The sequence below is a fragment of the Oculina patagonica genome, chromosome 9 (assembly GCF_052425735.1).
Source record: "Oculina patagonica isolate OP01 chromosome 9, crgOcupat, whole genome shotgun sequence".
Lineage (NCBI taxonomy): Eukaryota > Metazoa > Cnidaria > Anthozoa > Scleractinia > Oculinidae > Oculina > Oculina patagonica.
This window is the reverse complement of record NC_135766.1, coordinates 2317977-2336107: the sequence shown is the minus strand read 5'-3', so window position 1 is coordinate 2336107 and position 18131 is coordinate 2317977. Positions and strand designations below refer to the sequence as shown.

The 18131-nt window shown below is 36.8% G+C and overlaps 1 protein-coding gene across 2 annotated transcripts; it reads right to left on the bottom strand.

Moving 5' to 3' along the window:
* Positions 1 to 8685: 8685 nt before the first annotated feature.
* LOC144665388 (pancreatic secretory granule membrane major glycoprotein GP2-like) lies at positions 8686 to 12764 on the bottom strand. 2 transcript variants are annotated; one of them, XM_078526640.1, is made up of 4 exons: positions 12713 to 12757; positions 12390 to 12558; positions 11570 to 11647; positions 8686 to 10923 (listed from the first exon to the last, which is right to left on the bottom strand). In XM_078526640.1, exons 2-4 carry the CDS (start codon positions 12553 to 12555, stop codon positions 10562 to 10564), a joined length of 606 nt encoding a protein of 201 aa, XP_078382766.1. In that variant the 5' UTR covers positions 12556 to 12558; positions 12713 to 12757; the 3' UTR covers positions 8686 to 10561. The 2 variants fall into 2 exon arrangements, with proteins under 2 accessions (XP_078382766.1, XP_078382764.1); XM_078526638.1 differs by having other exon boundaries at positions 8690 to 10923; positions 12390 to 12557; positions 12710 to 12764.
* Positions 12765 to 18131: the final 5367 nt, after the last annotated feature.

The following is an 18131-nucleotide window of genomic DNA, read 5'->3' as shown; positions in this document are numbered from 1 at the left end:
TACTGTTTCGAGCTTGTAAATCGGCCAAAACCTCTTTAGTACAGTAACCAAAGTCTCCGTTTGAAGGCTCCTTGTAGTTACATTGAGCCAGACCTTTGTATATTTCCAGCAGTTCTTTAGTCTTTGACAAAATATTCATAAAACACTGACAAAATCGCGAAATTTAATACACTTTTACTCAATTTCTTTTGCAATCGCGAAAATTAATAGGTGGTTTTCACTGTCACGCTGCGAAAAATTAAATCCAAAACTATTGAGTCAAAAAAATCAAGAATACTACAGGTTGTAGAAAACTGCAATATAAACTACTCGTCCAAGTCTCAGGTTTGAACGTTATTCCGTACTCGAGTTATCCGTCAAAATGTTTCACGCAAATTTAGAGAGCACAGTATGGAATCGCCATGTTGGAGCCCAACTGCTTGGGCTCCAACATGGCGGCCGGAAATCGACAAAAACATCTGGCATTCACTTCTGCTACAAAAAGCGGTCAGATCACCATCATGAACAAATAAACATTCAGATAAACACTTCTCGCAAATTCTCAACTGTTCAGATTGTTAAAAATCACAAGATAAAGCATTTTTTTAAGTATACGTGACAGCCTTTTGGCGGCCATCTTTGATCTCGTGTGGCAGGAAACTCCGAAATTCAAAATTCAAATCTTGACGACGGCGAATGCTATTGAGCTAAAAAATTTCAAAAATATATGTATTAAGGACGTCTAATAGCCAGTGAAGGATGAAAACTCAGGGGCCTTGCGATTCTGGATTTTATAATTTTGATGACGTCACGTGAAAACCAAGAATACTCGCGAAATTCGTCTCTTGAATTTTCGCGAAATTAAGTACGCGCGAAAATTAGTAAGAATAAGGTAGCTAGAGATTCCCAGTTTTAGATATTTTGACAAGCATCCCAGTCAGTTTTAGAGGGATCCTCTGTTCGTGGAGATGTAGATATGCTGTACTTCATTTAGTTGTGAATAAGGTCAGGGGCTTGCATCCTTGTGTTCCGGGTACGAATTCGTAAATTTATTTCGATTGTATTGTCTGTGTACATAATACAGTGAAACTTGTTGCCATTTACGAAAGCTTATACTGAGTTTTGACAGCCACTATGTCATCTTTCTGATGGTTTGTCAAACTTTTCAATCAAACCAAATGTCAACATGTAGTCTATCAGCATATGCGACTTATTTTGCCCTCACAAAATGGTCTTTCTATGCCGTACAAAAATATCAAAATAATTCATAAAGCTTTTCAAAAAGTCGTGACAGTGTTACACTGTGGAATGATATTATATTCATTATCGCTCATTTATTAATATGACAGTCCGTTTATACATAAGGTAAAAGTAATTTAAACGTGGCTTTAAGAAGCGAAACCTGATAAAAAGTGGTGGGAGATTACTTTAAGATAAGATAAATTTTTACTTCCACTTTTTAATTTTTTTTAAATGTTAACTAAACTGAGTAACCTGGTTTAAACGAGATTTTATAACTTCTTACAGCATTATTGCAGGAACCTTTGTGTGCAGCTATCATATAATTTGTTTGACATTATATTGATTATCGCGCATTTCTTAATCCGATGATACGTTTACAGTAATTTAAAAGGTACATAATGTAGACAAACAAGGTATAGGAAAGTAGGAGACTACTTCAAGTCAATTTTGGCATAACTTTGCTCCCAACAATGTTTAACTAGTAATAGGTTAGGTTATTGCCATGCAGGTATTATAAGCTCTTACATGCAGCATTAGAGTGGTTTTGTTTAACCTGTGAACCAAAAACATTTAGTTAGTGTGTCATAGTGCTTACTAATTAGTAATTGTGCGTGGTAGACAAAAACCTAAAATATAAAACAAAAGAATTTCTAAAAAAAGCGGAACTAATAAGAACTAGTACGAAGTAGTAGCCTGTATTGTCCCACTACCTATTTCACAGGTTAAGTAAAACCGCTCTATTGCAGATACTTGGAGCTTTAAAGCTATCAATAATTTGAGAACGGCAATTTGATATTATATTCATTATTATGCATTTGTTACACAAGACAATCCGTTTACACCTGAGGTTAAAGTTCTTTGAAAACTACTTAAAGTAGCTGAACATGATACAGAAATGCGCGAAACAATTTCGAGTTATTCTTTGTAAAATTTCGCTTTAAGTTTCTGCTGCTAAGTTTAAATTTTAAGAAAAGAGTTAGCTAAACATTGGTTAGGTTTAGTAAGTTGGTGTAAACGGGATATTATAAGCTCTTACAACATTATTGTATATACTGGAAACTTTGTGTATACAGCTATCAATAATTTGATAACTGTAATTTGACATTATATTCATTATTTTGCATTTATATATTAATCCAACAATCAGTATCACCTAAGGTCTAACTCTTTTTAAAAAGAGTAAGACAATCGTTTACACCTAAGGTTAAAGTTCTTTGAAAACTGCTTAAAGTAGCTGAACATGATATAGAAAAGCGCGAAACAATTTCGAGTTATTCTTTGTAAAATTTCGCTTTAAGTTTCTGCTGCTAAGTTTAAATTTTAAGAAAAGAACTCTTTTTAACTAACTCTTTTTAACCCTTTAACCGGCGGATTTTTTCAGAAAATTTCCGAAGCACGTGACCGCGGTCACTATTTTTAATGATAACTCAAAAAGTATTAAAGTTACCCTCCCATAAACTATATATCATTGTAAAGCTTAAGAAATTTGTAAACTATTTACAATAAAAGAACATAAAAAAAGATATACCACATGTGGTATGAGTCATTTGCATTTGTTGGTTCCATTTCACCCTGGGCAAAACATTTTTTTCATCCATGGGCCTAAGCTACAGTATCATTATGTGAGTCAAACACTGCTCCTCTGATTAAAATTTATTTATCAGGGAATAGAAAACTTCAAACAGAACTAAATTATTCCTATCCTAACCCGAGATATTGCATTTTTTGTACTCGCGGTACCAAATCTCTCGGTGGAACAATTTACAAAAAAATCACAAAAAAATGAAATGCTTTTAAAAAAGCACATAACAGATGTATGAAGAACTTTACTGTTTTTGTCAATAATGTTACTGCCAGTATTGAAGTTGCCTATGCCACTTCTCCCAGCAATTTCTATCTTTGTTTAGACATAAGGGCTTCCGATCACAGGTAACGCAAACAATAATAGACTTGTATCGATAATTCTTATCAAGATTTCTCATCTGGACTCTCTTGGAGCAAACAACACAGTCCCTCCTTGCATTATTGACTTCAATTTCATGGTATTCCCCATTCAGCCTCTTAGCATCAACTTCAGGCAGTGGTTGAGTTGGTGGGCGACCAGCCTTGCCACGGAATGACCTTCCGGCAATGAGCTGCCGTGCCACTTCCTTACGATAATTTAGGAATTCTGTGTTGTTGGGCTTCAATTTCTTCATGATTATGAAGGAGTCCAGGAGACACACTTCTAGGCCATAGCCAAATAATTTCTTCCAGGCTTTTCTTGATTTTCTGATAGCACTGAATGTCTGCACAATTTGATCAGCCAAATCTACTCCGCCCATATATTTCTGGTAGTCGAGTAGAGCTGGAGGACAATTGATGTCAACATTTCCACCATGAGCTGACTTCCTGCTGATAGTAGCAGGTTGACCATCAAGATCTGGAGGATGAATGGTAGATAATTGTTAAACAGGCCTTCGGTCATTCCAAGCTGTTGCCACTAACTGGTTGTGGGCTCTCCACAAATAATCTCCACGATCCATGTTTTTTTGCATTCGAGATGTAATAATCAAATCCTTGGGAAACTCTTTCCTGTTTTGGCGTACAGTTCCACATGCAAGTATTTGCTTGCTGTGTAGTTCAAGGAAGAAATGTGGGTCAGTGTAAAAATTGTCCATGTAAAGATGGTAATATTTACCAGTTTCTGTCACTGTCAGGTCCCGCACCACCCTTCGAGCTAAGTGTTTTTCAGGTTGTTGCCCGTGTTCTTTTCCGAGATAAACTTGGAATCGGTAAACATATCCAGACCTTGCCTCACTCAGGACCCATAATTTGATGCCCCATTTCGTAGGCTTGTTCTTTATGTACTGCTTGAAAGCCAACTTTCCCTTGTGGGCTACCATTGTCTCATCGATAGCAATATTCTTTTCAAGTCTGTACTCATCCCTGATGTTTGTGAGAATAATGTTTAGGTAACTTCTTACACGATAAATCTTGTCAAATCCACCAGCACCTCTAGGGATAGCTACTGCATTATCAGCTAAATGAAAATATCTCCATATTTGCAAGAATCTTGTCTGAGACATGACATTGGCAATGCCTTCCTGGTAGATTAGTTTATCCTGACTCCAGTACATTTCGAAGCGAGGAAGTTTGACTATTCCCATCAGAATAATGATCCCCATAAATGCCTCCATTTCATCTCTTGTAACTGGAGCCCATGGTCTTTTGTGCTTGTTAGGGTCAGCTGCCTTTTGCTGCTGATAATACTTGTTGGTCTCTTGCACTAACAGTTCCCATATGTTGTCAGTAAACAACAAATCAAAAAAGTCTCTTTCGCGTGTAGTGTTCACATTTGGAAACCTTCTAGTTGGACCTGGATGTGGCTCTCCAAAGTCAGGGATTTGTGTTGGAGTGTATTGGTCAGACCAATCAATGTGTGGCTCAACTGGGCCTTGACGACGTCTAGGTCGACCAGGTCTCGCTCCTCCCCTTGCAGCTCTTCCTCTTCCCCTTCCCCTTCCCCTTTCTCCTCCAGCTTGTCTTTCTGGCGGAATAGGACTTTTGTCATGGTTATCTGACCCAGGATGTTCTAATTAGATAAACAAAATTGCAATTCCTGAGAAAATGTTTGGACCTTGCTTTGTTTTGAACTCAAAATAGTCAGGAATATGCCTTCAATACATTGCAAAATAGCAGAAAAAATTTACACTCGTCATGTAAACAACCAGGCAAGCATTATTATATTTTACAATGAAAATAAGCTAAAACATGCCCTTCTGGATTACAAGAAAACTCGATCAAATAACATAATCTCTCACTGCAGTCATTTCTGCATTAGAAAGAGTTTGTAAATGCGCTTGAGCTACACATAAAAAATCCTAAACTCAATATCGAAGAGAAAACATACCAGGTTCTTCACTACTTTCACTTTCCGAAGTCATTTCGTCGCTTTCTCTTCCATCACTGTCCACGTGTTCTTGTCCGCCATTGCTTTCGTCTTCTTCCGATAACTCTGCTTCACTTTCATCAGAATAATCGCCGTCGGAATCACCACGAACTACTCTTCTTAACACTTCCGCGGTAGTTAAGTATCTTGACGCCATATTTAAATCCCAGCGCTCGCGAGATGAAGAATAAAATTGCTTTTTACTGTCGAAAAATTTGTCTGAAACGAGTAGAAATTCGCTCAAAATAGCGACTGAAACGTCTTCTGGGTAAGTTTTCGTATTTGGGCCCATGGGGACCATTTTGATGGCGGCAAGAAAGCCCCGACCTTGAGAGTTCACGGATCGTGTTTTCAGCCTTCGTTTCTCCTTTTTGATCTTAAACATGTTAACGACCATAAGTTATCTGGTGTGACGGGATATTATAAGGTCTTATATTGTAGGTAACACTGAAAACTTAATTCGTGTGCAGCTATCAATAAACAAGTTATCCAGTACATTGGTTGTCTGTTATGTGATGTATTTTGCAGTGGCGGATCCAGTGGAGGATCCTGGGGTCCGGAAATAATTTGTCGCAAACACGTTTCAGCAGTGTTTTCTGAATCAAAGTTTAGAGCCCACCAATCCGTCCGTGCTTTGTTAACCCTCGGACGTAAAGGGGGGGGGGGGGGGTGGGCGCATGACACCCCTCGTAAGCTCTCTCCAATATTTAAAAGGATTTACTCCACAATGCTGAAACTCTCAGTAGCTGTCACTCGTTTCTTGCGGAAATTTTGATATGTCAACCATCTGCCCATGATATTTGAGGTTGCCACAGCAACGTCAAAAGTACAAACAGGTCTGGCCAAAAATCGTCATTTTTAACATTTTTCATTTTTTCCAGTGTTTTGGAACAAAATTGAGCGAAAATTATCTCATCTTGTAGAGTAAGCGACGGGCTTTCCACTCAGTACAAAATAATTTCGCTCCGCCTTAATTGAAGGAAAACTCTTGGTGGGGGGTATGAATTGCTTGTACATCCGAGGGTCAAGTGAACAAATCATTAAGTAAAAGTAGTCGAACGGCGAGTAAATTAGTTTTACACAATTAAGGCGTAAGCCAATCAAATGGGATCAGAATCGATTGTGACGTGACATTTTCAATTTGTCCAAATCAGGCTGAATGTCGCGGGAAATGATAAGCACAATGTGGCAAAAACGTATCTGAAAGCGGAGAAAGTTTGCAAAAATGATCAATGCAAACTTCACTCCTGCAATTTCGAAAGGATATAACTTCCGCAGGCACACGGTGGCTGTTCTAAAAAACCTGTATCCAGTTAAACATGATACTGATCAAGCTGCCCTTTCCTTTTATCGTGAATAATTATTTTTTGTATTTTGATCAAAATAAGCGCCTGTTTACAAAGAGCGAACCTGTATTTAAAGACCGCTGGGCCAATATACTTCTTCGAATCCTTTCACAAAGAAACGCACGGATCATGAATCCTAAAAATCCTGATTTAGATATGATCTGATGTATCCACTGGGAGTTTGAATTATTCAATTGAAATCATTCATCCAAGATTAATCCATTTTCGGATATAGGTAAAGAAGCAGTTTGTTGGGGCTTAACGAGGTAACCTCAGCAAAAGTCGTAATCAAGTCGTTTTCAAGAAGGGCTGAATGAGCTTTTTGGAAACGAATCTCCTCAGACCATTTCTAAACGAATGCTGACTCCTGATTGAACAGAAAAAAAAAATCATTCGTGTTATTCTGCCCAAACGGCAACAGTAGAATCACGGACAGTTGTTACAATTGTCACCAGAGGAAGCCGAAAAATGTTGGGAAGTCATAAAGGCAATGCACGCAGTGCGAAAAAAATCTAATTGAAAAAAAAATAAAATAATATCAGAATAAGCTATAGCCAGCTCAAATGTACAAGCCAGTACTTTCTAAACTTTTAACCCAGAATAAAAAAAAATTGTAAATTGAGACCTCCATATTCCATCAATTACCCATTTCAATGTTTATTTCTTTTTAAGTATTTCGGCCAACAGGAATTGTTTTATTTTCACTGCGTGATCTTTGTTATGCTGCACGGGCCAGAAAAGTATGTCGAACGGCAGCTAATGAATCGGACAGGTAAACAAGCCACTATTTACGACATCTCTTATATCAGTCCACGGCAATGTCATAAATCATTAGGCTTGTATCGAAAGTGCTAGCACTTTTTTAGCATTATTTGGCTTTGCGAGTATTTTTTTTGTTACATTTTATCCCAAAAAGCACTTCTAGCATTATTTTGGATTTTCAATTGATTAGATTTGTATAATTTTGTGTTAAAAAAACACAATCTGACTTTATTTATGGAGTCCAAAGCCTCCCAGATGCATTTTGCCCTCATTTTAGTCAAAGGAGCCGATGAGGCTTGGTTTGGTCAGCGGTTACCTTCAGTCCATCACACTCGTATCAAGATGGCGTCGTTATCCACGAGGAACAATGGAAGTCAGCCAGCCATGGCAGAGATTGCTCGAGAGCGTACTCTGCCATCACTCAGTGGACAGAATAAGACTAGGGGAAACTGTGATGCAAAATCCGTAAGCATACATGATCGGATTCAGTAATTTCCAGGAGAACAACTATCAATGGAAGACGGGAAGTTGTTTTGTCTGGCATGCCGCGAAATAGTGTCTACAAAGAAGAGTAAAATCATGGGTACACGGTTGACATATGACAAATCAAGGGTTAAACATCTCACCAAAAAATGGTTACACTAGGAATTATTAGCGCAGCAAGGACATTTCTACAGAATGCTAGTGACTACAGGTCGGCACACACTAGGGGACTAGTCACAAAGACTTGTCGCAGGGACTTGCTTCGGGACCAGTCCCTTAGTGTGTACTTGTATTTTGCATCGACATTCTAGTCGCAGGGACCAAATTTTTGGTCCCTGTGACTAGTCCCACGAACTAAGCTGGTTTTATTTCTGGGACTAGTCGCAGGGACAAATAGTCCCACAAATCGGTTATTTTTTTTCCAGTACACCCTAAGGGATAAGTCCCTGCGACTATTCCCTGTGACTAGTCCCCTAGTGTGCGCCTGGCTTAACATCGTTTGCCTAGGCTTAAATGTTTGATATTTTTATCCACCTTGACCAACCTGAAGTACGCGCGTTAATTATCTCTGAGTCAGTGGCTCCAACCTTTCTGACTCAAGCGCAAAGGTCCTGAAAAAGTTCAATCTTTTTCGCAGCGCTTGTCATGCGTTATCTGTTCGTTTTGTTTACTCGTCGGTTATGCAGGCGGGAAACTCTTTACGAGACTCATACAATTGCATTCGTTGATTGAGAAGGGCAACGACCGGAAAGCGCGGCCGTTAACAAAAAGATGGGATAACGTATGACAAGCGCCACGATATAGATCGAGCATTTTAATTCTCACAAAAATTCAGTCCAATTTCCCTCCCTTTACAACCTGCGCAATAAACATAATAATATGAATAACGTAACGTTATAACCAGTTGCTTTATAGTTAAATCTCATCATTTCCCTCCTTCATAACACAGCACAGCAAGCAAATACCCTCGATCTTTTTATTCATCCCCATTTTGTCATACAACTAAAAGAATTACAACAATTTTGAGTCTCGCAAGATTACAAACAAATACCTTATTAGTCTACATTATTCCCTTTAGTAGCAATCTAAGAAGCTGTTAATAAACTCTTCTTAAATGTCAAGAAAACTAGTAATAAATAAAATATTTGCCTGAAAATAGAATTTTTATGTTTTATCCCTCTGGTCTTATTGCCTTTTGCAGTCACGTAGTATTGCGTGACACAGGATAGGGGTGGAGGTGAAGATCAATACATCGCAGCCCCTCTAGCCAAACTGCTTGCTTAGTAACCTCGCTATCGATCGTGGTCGTGCAGTCCTTCAGATATTTTCTCTGAGTCAGGACCTTATTTGAACTCCCACCTCCTCCCCTAAACCTGTCCACCTTGTTTATGGTTATCCAGACTGTAAGCCATATCGAATGGCGTTTTGGTTGCCCTCACCTTTACTGGGCCAAAATATTTCTAACAGATTGTATATTTTATTTGAATTATAAATTGATTATTTTATTAAAAGCGGCTTTGGGCTTTCCCTCAGCCATTTTACTCCACACAATTGTGTGAGTGTAAATTATTGTTGGCCAGTAAACGAGCTCAGTCAATACAGCACTCATGTGTTATGTTAATAAAGAGAAGCCCAGAGGATAAAACATAAAATTCTTTTATATGTCACACTAAGCTTTTCAGATTCACGACTGCCGAGCGCAGAGTGTTGTTTGGCAGAGCAATAACAACATAAAAATGAAAACGAGTGTAGCGTGGTCTTTTGATCTGTTTCTTAGTCTCATTGACATTTTATCGATGATTTTTGGTCTTTACAGTGTATTACCAAAGAATTGTAGGTAAAAGACTCTTCTACGTTATTTCGACAGACTTTGAAGATTTAAAATATCTTTTAAAGACTTTAAAAATCATTTCGTCATCGAGGTTGGGATTTTACCATTTTCATCTATTTTTATAGTCGTTTTAATAATTTAACTTACCTGCAATATTCATCTTCACACTGCAAAATATGCAAAATGCACGACGAAAAAATATGCCTCGCGTGTATGGATATGAGAAAGCTTATGAAACCTAATGCGAATTAAAATTTTGATTATTTTATATATTTTTTATCTTCTACTTGGAGACTCGCTATTTATGAACTATTTTAATTTTAACGTAAATAATACCAGCACCAAGATAAAATTGTGTACCGAAGACTATATGTACATCAGTAAACCTCAAATGACCATGTTGCGAGAAAGTCAACTGTAAAAGGAATTTTACGGGAAAAAATATATGCCAGCAATGATAAACATCAAATTGAACTATGACATTTCGCTACTTATTATTCTAAGGAGAGTGATCAAGTTAATACCAGAAGTAGCTATTAGGATATTTAATATCGACGTTACGTTTTTACCACTAAATAGAATAAGGAGATCTCGAGGGGGACGCAGTCATAAAAAAGTGTCAGGTCGTTAAAATGTTTTCTTTGCCTTTTTGTTTTCTCTATATTTAGCTGTTTCCTGTCGTTTGGTCAGTTAAAATTTAATTCCTTTGGCCGCAATTTTGTGAAGGACAGTTTCTTCGTTTGTCTGTCTGTCTGTCTTTTTTTTGGCATCAAAAACTTTAGGCTTTTCAAGCGGTTTGACTGTCAATTTCTTTTCTAATTCACTACGTCTTTATGAGAAAGGGACGTTTTAAAGGGTATGGAACGATGTAACAAATCGTCTCGTTGTGTTAGCGTTTCGTTAAAGCAAAAACACGAGAAATACATTTTTTATTCATTTCAGGTCAACTTTGAGGCTTACTGTGTACATTTAACGTTTTCGGTAAACTTAGTCAGTGCCACAATAACGGAGATTACAGAATGGTGTACCATTGAAGTGATAGACATAGAAAGAGCCGCAGTTTCTCACTTGAACGTTGGTAGAACTCCAACAGCAGTTTGAATAGTAGTGAAAGCAGACCTGCCTGGTAACAGGGCCATCAGCGACTGCAGGATGTCCACCATTCAACCAGCCGGTCATGCTAGTGTCACACCTGTCAGTTGGCGGACATGAAGTAGTCATCTTAGTGCCAGCCGCTCCTTCAAAACGGTACCAGCCAGGACCAAGTCCTTTGTCACATTTGGCCCACCCCTTTCTTGGGTACGTCACCTTTCTATTCTCCTCGGTCAGACTTTGGTAGTTTTTACATTCTGAGCAACAGAGAACAAAAGAGTTTCAAAGACCAGAAAACTAAGAAAAATCATCAACTCAAAAAGATTGGACAACAATGCTGTTTTTAAATATTTTGTATTTTGTCTGAAGTAAGTCATATTTCTACTTGAATTGTTAAAATTTATGTTTAATCAGTTCACAAATACATTATTTGTAAGACACGAAAACATTCATCTTATCGTTTTTCAAACATGCAGTACTACACATAGTGCGATATGCAGCTAAAGGAATTATGACTTATTCTGTTGTACTTGACGTTATATGACGTCACACGGAGTTAGTAGAGCCGCTACTTTGGATCCGCTATCTTCGATTTTAACTTCTTTTTAAGAAAATTAGAAATTAAAAAGCCACTGAAATTTCAGCATTGTAGAGTTAATCGTTCTTCTAACTTCAAAAACAAATTCAACCTCCTAGGATTTATATAACTCCTTTCATTTGTCGTGTATTATTTTTTCGGGTTTGTTTCCATTTTTTAATTGAAAATTGCAACACTTTTGTCTTAAATATTTTGTTCCTTTTCGACAAACAGGTCAAATAATACAGCGCATTGTTCAGTCATTTCAATACACACGGTACACTGTAAGAGAACATAAGTTATCATAACAGGTTATATCAACTTACCAGCTGGTAGGGAGCTCGCGTCGACTTGCTCTTGTAACTTATTGAGCGCTTCATGAAGTTCTCCTATTTTTTCAAAGGCTGAAATACAAGCAATTCCCAATATTAATAATAAAAGTCTGTTATAAAAAAAGGTTTATATGTGCCTAGTATATAGCTAATAATCCGGCCTCAAGAGTCCTCATGGGCCCGACGAGGATAAGTTGTAGTAAGTATACAGGTAATAAGAAAGTTATTAGCGTCATAACGTGTTGAAGGTAAAACCGAAAAGCAGAGCAAGCGAGGTGCTAAAATAAAAGTGATGTTACATTTAGCGCTGTGCAATTCCTTCGAAAAAGTGCTAGTTTGTTAGTCAGTCACCCCCCCCGCCCCAACAAACGAAATCGCAGGCGTCAGTCAGTCAGTCATGACAGTTAGCTTTGGTTAGTTCTTTCGTTCTTTCGTTCTTTCGTTAGTTAGTTATTATCTTTCGATCGTTCGTTTGTTCTTTCGTACGTTCGTTTCTTAGGTAATTAGTAAGTTAGTCAGTCAGTCAGTTAGTTAGTTAGTTAGTTAGTTAGTTAGTTAGTTAGTTAGTTAGTTAGTTAGTTAGTTAGTTAGTTAGTTAATTAGTTAGTTAGTTAGTTAGTTAGTTAGTTAGTTAGTTAGTTAGTTAGTTAGTTAGTTAGTTAGTTAGTTAGTTAGTTAGTTAGTTAGTTAGTTAGTTAGTTAGTAAGTTAGTTAGTTAGTTAGTTAGTTAGTTAGTTACTTAGTTAGTTAGTTAGTTTACAAATAAGTTAGCAAAAAGCAAAGTTATCTTAAAAAGAAAGTTATCTTTACACACCTTTGCATTCATTTAGTGTTTTTGTAATCTTTAACACGTTCGCCATGCTTTCTTCCAATGGTGTTTCCCTTTCTTCAAGCATTGTTGCAGCCTGGACGGGCTTGGCTTCTTCCGTCAGAATGAACAATAACAAACAAGACACGACAAACATCTTCAGACTGCCCATTTCTGTAAATTATGAACGACAAGAACTTATTAACCCGTTGTAATACCAAGCTAAAATAAAATATTATACCTAACAAAAGCGACGGTCGTCATTAAGAACTTTAACAACTACCTAATCAGCTGTAAGAAAGCAAACCAGCTTAAAAAGGACTCACCGCGATGTGGGTTTCTTCTTTTGTTTCTCCGTTCTTCTAAGATTTCGGCACTGGCTTGCTCTGTGGAAAACTAAATGTGATCAGTTGCTTTATATGCTCTTTGAGGCTGTAATTGAATAGATGCGATCAAATAGAGAATTGACATCTGACAAGTAGGAAAATTGTGCTTAAGTGCTGTGAGCTATCGTGATTTGATATGTACGTCAACACGAATTTTCGCCAAGTTAGAAAAAGGGCAAACTTTAATTTCAATAAAAGTAAAAACAAGCAATGAAAAGGAAAATACTTTCGATCAACACTCAATTTAAGAACTCAACTTAAGGCTAATTCTTAAACTGAAAATAACCTTTAATTTTGCAATTTTAAAATAAAAGTGCGAATTTGGGATTACGAAGGAAGGTTTAAAAGTTGTTACCTAGGAAGGAGATTGGGTTAGCCAGAATACCTTTGTCGACATTAGACTTTCAGAAATACAAACCGTGACCATTTAAAAGCACTTAATTAATAAATGATAAAAACCGGCCGATTCCAAACTAAAATGTGTTTCAAGCAAACACTTTCTCCAAACAGATATTTTTTCATACAAATGGTTTTTGTATGGCGCTTATTGTATGTTACTATGAAAAATCACAAAAGAAAAAGGCGATTAATATTGATTATCTAACAAAAAACGATTTCTCACTATATTTGCTTGCAATAAAAAGTATTTTCATCAATATTTAAAAATATTTTTAGCCGATTTTTTCTCATCTACTGATAAAGCGCACTTGGCAACAAATAAAATAAAAATAAAATATTTACAGCAGCTGCCTTTGTTGATCATGACATTCGAGTATTAGTAACTCAAACCGTGACCATTTAAAAGCACTTAGTAAATGAGAAAACGATTAACGCCAAATTTAATGGCGTTTTAATAAAACACATTCACTGACGTTATTTGATCAAATGGCTTTTACATGGTGCTTATATTTCTATCTAACAAAGCTGACTTTGAACTAAAAATGTTCTTTTTAATTGGAGTAAAAAAAGGCATATTTCATTTTATTCTATCAATACTTTGAGTTATTGGCATGCAATGGCGTTTCCCGAGGGGGTCCTTATTAATTCTCAGGATTTTTTTTTTTTTTTCAAAAGTAATACAAAAAAAGGAGTTAACCACTTCAAGTTCTCTGAAGTGCGTTGATTGATAGTTTAACAAAAATTGCGTTGTATCTTGTAGCGTGATATCTGATATACGATATGCGATAGAAAAAGGTCAAACAGCCTTGTAATATTAACACCGGCCCTTTTTTTAAGAAAGTAGAAATTTCTCTTTACTTAATCTAATACAACTCATCAAAATTAATCTGTCTCTTACGTTTTTTTTCTTTGAATTATTCCTTTCAAACTACCCGGGAGTATTTTGCTTTGTGTTCTACTCGGTGCATTGTGTTCTATTAAGTTTTCAGTTTTCGCTTAAGGGTCGGGACACACTAAGCGACAAGTCGCAGCGACGGGTCTCTCTCTGTCGCTCCGTGTAAACTATTTCAAAAGAAGTCGTTGCGAAAAGGCGCTTGTTCGTTGCCCACACAGAGAATTTTGAAGAGTGGGAATGTAACTAGTTTTCCAATTTACTATGGTAAAAAAATAACGCTCTCCCATTGTTTAATTATTATTTTAATTTGTTGCAGCAATTTGTCGCAGACGTGTTCACACGCATTTTTTCTCAAACTGGTTTGAAATCGTGCGACACATCGCAACGACAAAATTCGGTCGCAGCGACATAAGATTGTCGCAAGAATGCACCATGTCACACGAAGCGGCCTGTCACAGCAACTTGTCGCCGCGACGTCCGCACAGATCGGGACCACTCGCATGATGACAGTTTTTAATCTATATAAATTTAGAATAGACATTTTTGTACTGAAAAACCATGGCAACAATAAGAAAGCAGTTAAGGCAGCTGGAATTTAAAATAGAAGTAGTGGTGGCGTATAGCGACGTAACCAAAACTGAAATAACCGCCTGGTGGCAATGAAGCAATGTGCCATACCGGATTTATCAATTGGTATCAGCAGCTGTTTTTATTTAGAAACGTTTCTTAAAGCACGCTATCTGTAATGCCTGGCCCGCTTTAATGAATAACCCGAGCATGCACATAAAAATAGCAGTATAAAAATGTCATCGATTATAATTATTTTACATTCGTTTAAGCTGCTTTGGAAAATTAGAGTTTTGTTGATTTTTTAAAAACGGAATGGTCACGAAGAAATAAAATTGATATTGAAAACTGTAACAAGTAGTCGCTGCTCTTTTGAAATATCTTACATAATAAATCATTGCGAGAAGAAATGCCATTATTCCCTTGTTTACAGAATCCAATAGAAATAAATTGCATACAAGCTTGTAATTTTTAAACAAAAGTCGACAATGACTGCGAAGTAGGGACGACAAAATAATTTTGAAATTTCGTTTTCGAGATTTCAATGTTACAAAAAAAGGTTTGGAAGTTGTCACCAAGGCATAAAATTATTTATGTCAGAATGCCTTTTTTGACATTCGAATTTCAGAAATACAAACCGTGGCTATTTAAAACCACTTAGTAAATGAGAAAAATGGTTAAAGCCAAATTAAAAGGCGTTTCAAGGTATCAATTTATCTGACAAAAGAAACGTTTTTATAATTATCGAAATGAATTTTGCATAAAGCATAATGCATTTTTATTACCGCAAGTCACAAAAGGAAAAGCGATAAATATTGCTGATCGAACGAGACTGACGAGTTTTTGCTTAAAATCAAAAGAACAGATGCTTCATGTAATATCTTATTTGAAAATAAGACATTTTATAGCAATCATTGTTCAGGTACCGATAAAGCGTGGCAACAATAAAACTTAAAATACTTAGAGCCGCTGGAAATTTAAATTGACGTAGTCGTGCCATATAACGATCTAACCGTAACTCAAATAGCAATATGGCAATGCTCCAAACCTGATTTATAAACTAGTATAAGCAACTTCTTTTAGTTATAATATTATCTTAAAGCATGGTATCTGTAGGGGTTTGCACACTATACGAAACGCCCGCTTTATCATTGCAACTCTACTCGCTAATATTGGTGCACACTTTAGTGATGAAAATTTATTGCGGTTTTCTATGAAAAGCGAAGTCTGAAACTCAAAACCCAACCAACGATTGCGCTCTTTCACCCTCGTCAATCACAACTACGGTGACAGCCAGCGAATAATGAAAAAACAGGAACAAAGAACATGGATTGAAATCAATCAATCCTAACTGACAGAGGTCCCTGTTGAAGTGAATTTCTGTTTCCCGAGAGGACCGCTAAGTCGACAGCAAAAAGCGCAAATCGTAGGCTGAGGTTGAATTTCAAAGATCGCAGGTTTTTAGAAAACGTAGTAGGGTGTTTCTGCTTGATGGAAAAGTGCTCCAGTGAGTAGTTGTTGTACGAAGGTAACATTGAAATTTTGGTTTATCTCTTCTTACACCACATTAAACAAATTCTCAAGACGAGTCAGCACGAGCATCGTGTTTATTATAATGTGAATTTTCGAATAGCTTAAAGGGCCAAATTCTCACTTGTTATGTAATCTTCTAAAAGAGAAAAAAAAAACAGCCAATAAATTAAAGCTGTGAATACTAAAAACTAAAACTTAGTTTAAGGCTAATACTGGATACAAAAAACGCTGAAGTTTGCAATTTTAATTCAGACGTCGATAACTGCCGCAAAAGTACGGATGATGAAGGCAGGTTTGTCGGTTGTTACCTAAATAGTTGATACGTTAAGTTTAGAACGCCGTTGTTGTCACTCGAGTTTTAAGGCTGGTTCTCATAAGATCGCCCCGATCGTCTCTGTCGCTTCTGTCGTTTGCAAAGTCTGAGGTGATTGGAGCAAGCAAACTTTTTGAAGCGACAGAAGCGATAGAGACGATCGGGACGATCATATGAGAACCATCCTTTAGAAATACAAACCGTGACCATTTAAAATCAATTAGTAAATGAGAAAAACATATGCCAGATTAAAACGCGTTTCAAGTAAACACTTTCTAACAAAATATGAAACGCTTAATGGCTTTAACATGGCGCATTGTGTTCTATTACAAGTGACAAAAGGAAAGACGATTAATATTAGGTATCTAAGAAAATTGATTTCAATTTTTTTACTTGATGGCAATGTGGCAATACCCCAAACCGGAATAATTAACCAAGATCAAAAGGGTATTAAACTTATAAACTTTAAGCACGCTATCTGTAGGTTCTGGCGCAATTTATACAACGCTCGCCGCTCGCTTTATCATTGTAACGTTACTCGCCTTTATTGGTTTGCACTTTGGTGATGACAGCTTAGGGTTACTGTCTGAAGATAATTGCTCCAAAACGTTCGTAGAATGTTTTTGTTGAAGTCACATTGTCCAATACTGTCGAGATGATGATATACGAGTTGAAAAATACTTTTTACAACATGGATTAAACAACTTGGTATATTGATGTACTACTATGCATGCGTTTTTTTCGTCTCATAAATTAGAAAACGAGTTCTTTTAAAATGTGGCAAGCGCTTGTCTTGTCTTATGGAATAAATTACGTGTTATATTTATGTGTAGCGGGCATGTTTTGGCTCACACAATAGTTTCTCAGCCGGTCGACAGATTTTTGAGAAAATGCAGCCACCGCCACCACCAAGTGCAAAGAGTAAACATATAAAAGGTTTGTGCTTTCGACACTTGTGAAGTTTGTGTCTATAAAAGAAAACGAACATTAGAAGTTAGCTCAAAGATATGAATTTGTTGTTCTCGTTGAATAAACACTATCTTTTGTTATCTACTTTTTATGAACTCGAACATAAATTTCATATCTTCTCGCCACCGTGAAATATTTCCTCGATATACTCAAATAAACAGCGCTCTTTTTGGCCTATGGAACTTGATAAAATTGCATATCGTCCACAGTTTCAAGGCAGTATTTTGTAAGTGCTAAATACCTCGTGGCGTCATAAAGAGTTAGGGGGTGATCATTTCTCAAGGGGGGTATTGGCATACTGGTAGACCATTATACAATTTTACTTCCAATATATAACAACTTTTCGTTTATTCAGAAGGCTTCAAATGTCCTTAGGGACGAACCTTTTTTGAAGGAAAGGGGGATCGAAAATGCCAAAAAATGTTTGCAAAGGCAAAAACGCTCTAATAAATTGTTTGCAGTCGCCTAAAGGGGAAAATAAAATGTTTGGTCTATAGTGCAAGGATTACCTTTACGTTATTTAAAGCAAAATACTTGTTAAGACAAAGTTTGTTGCATTCATCAAAAAACCGTATTATTTTTAATCCGCTAATGCCCCTGGTGGTGTCTCATCATTATAATGGCTTCTTGGAAACGTTTCATCGTTAGGCAAAGCCAGTGATTTTCACGCAATGAAAGTTCAAATC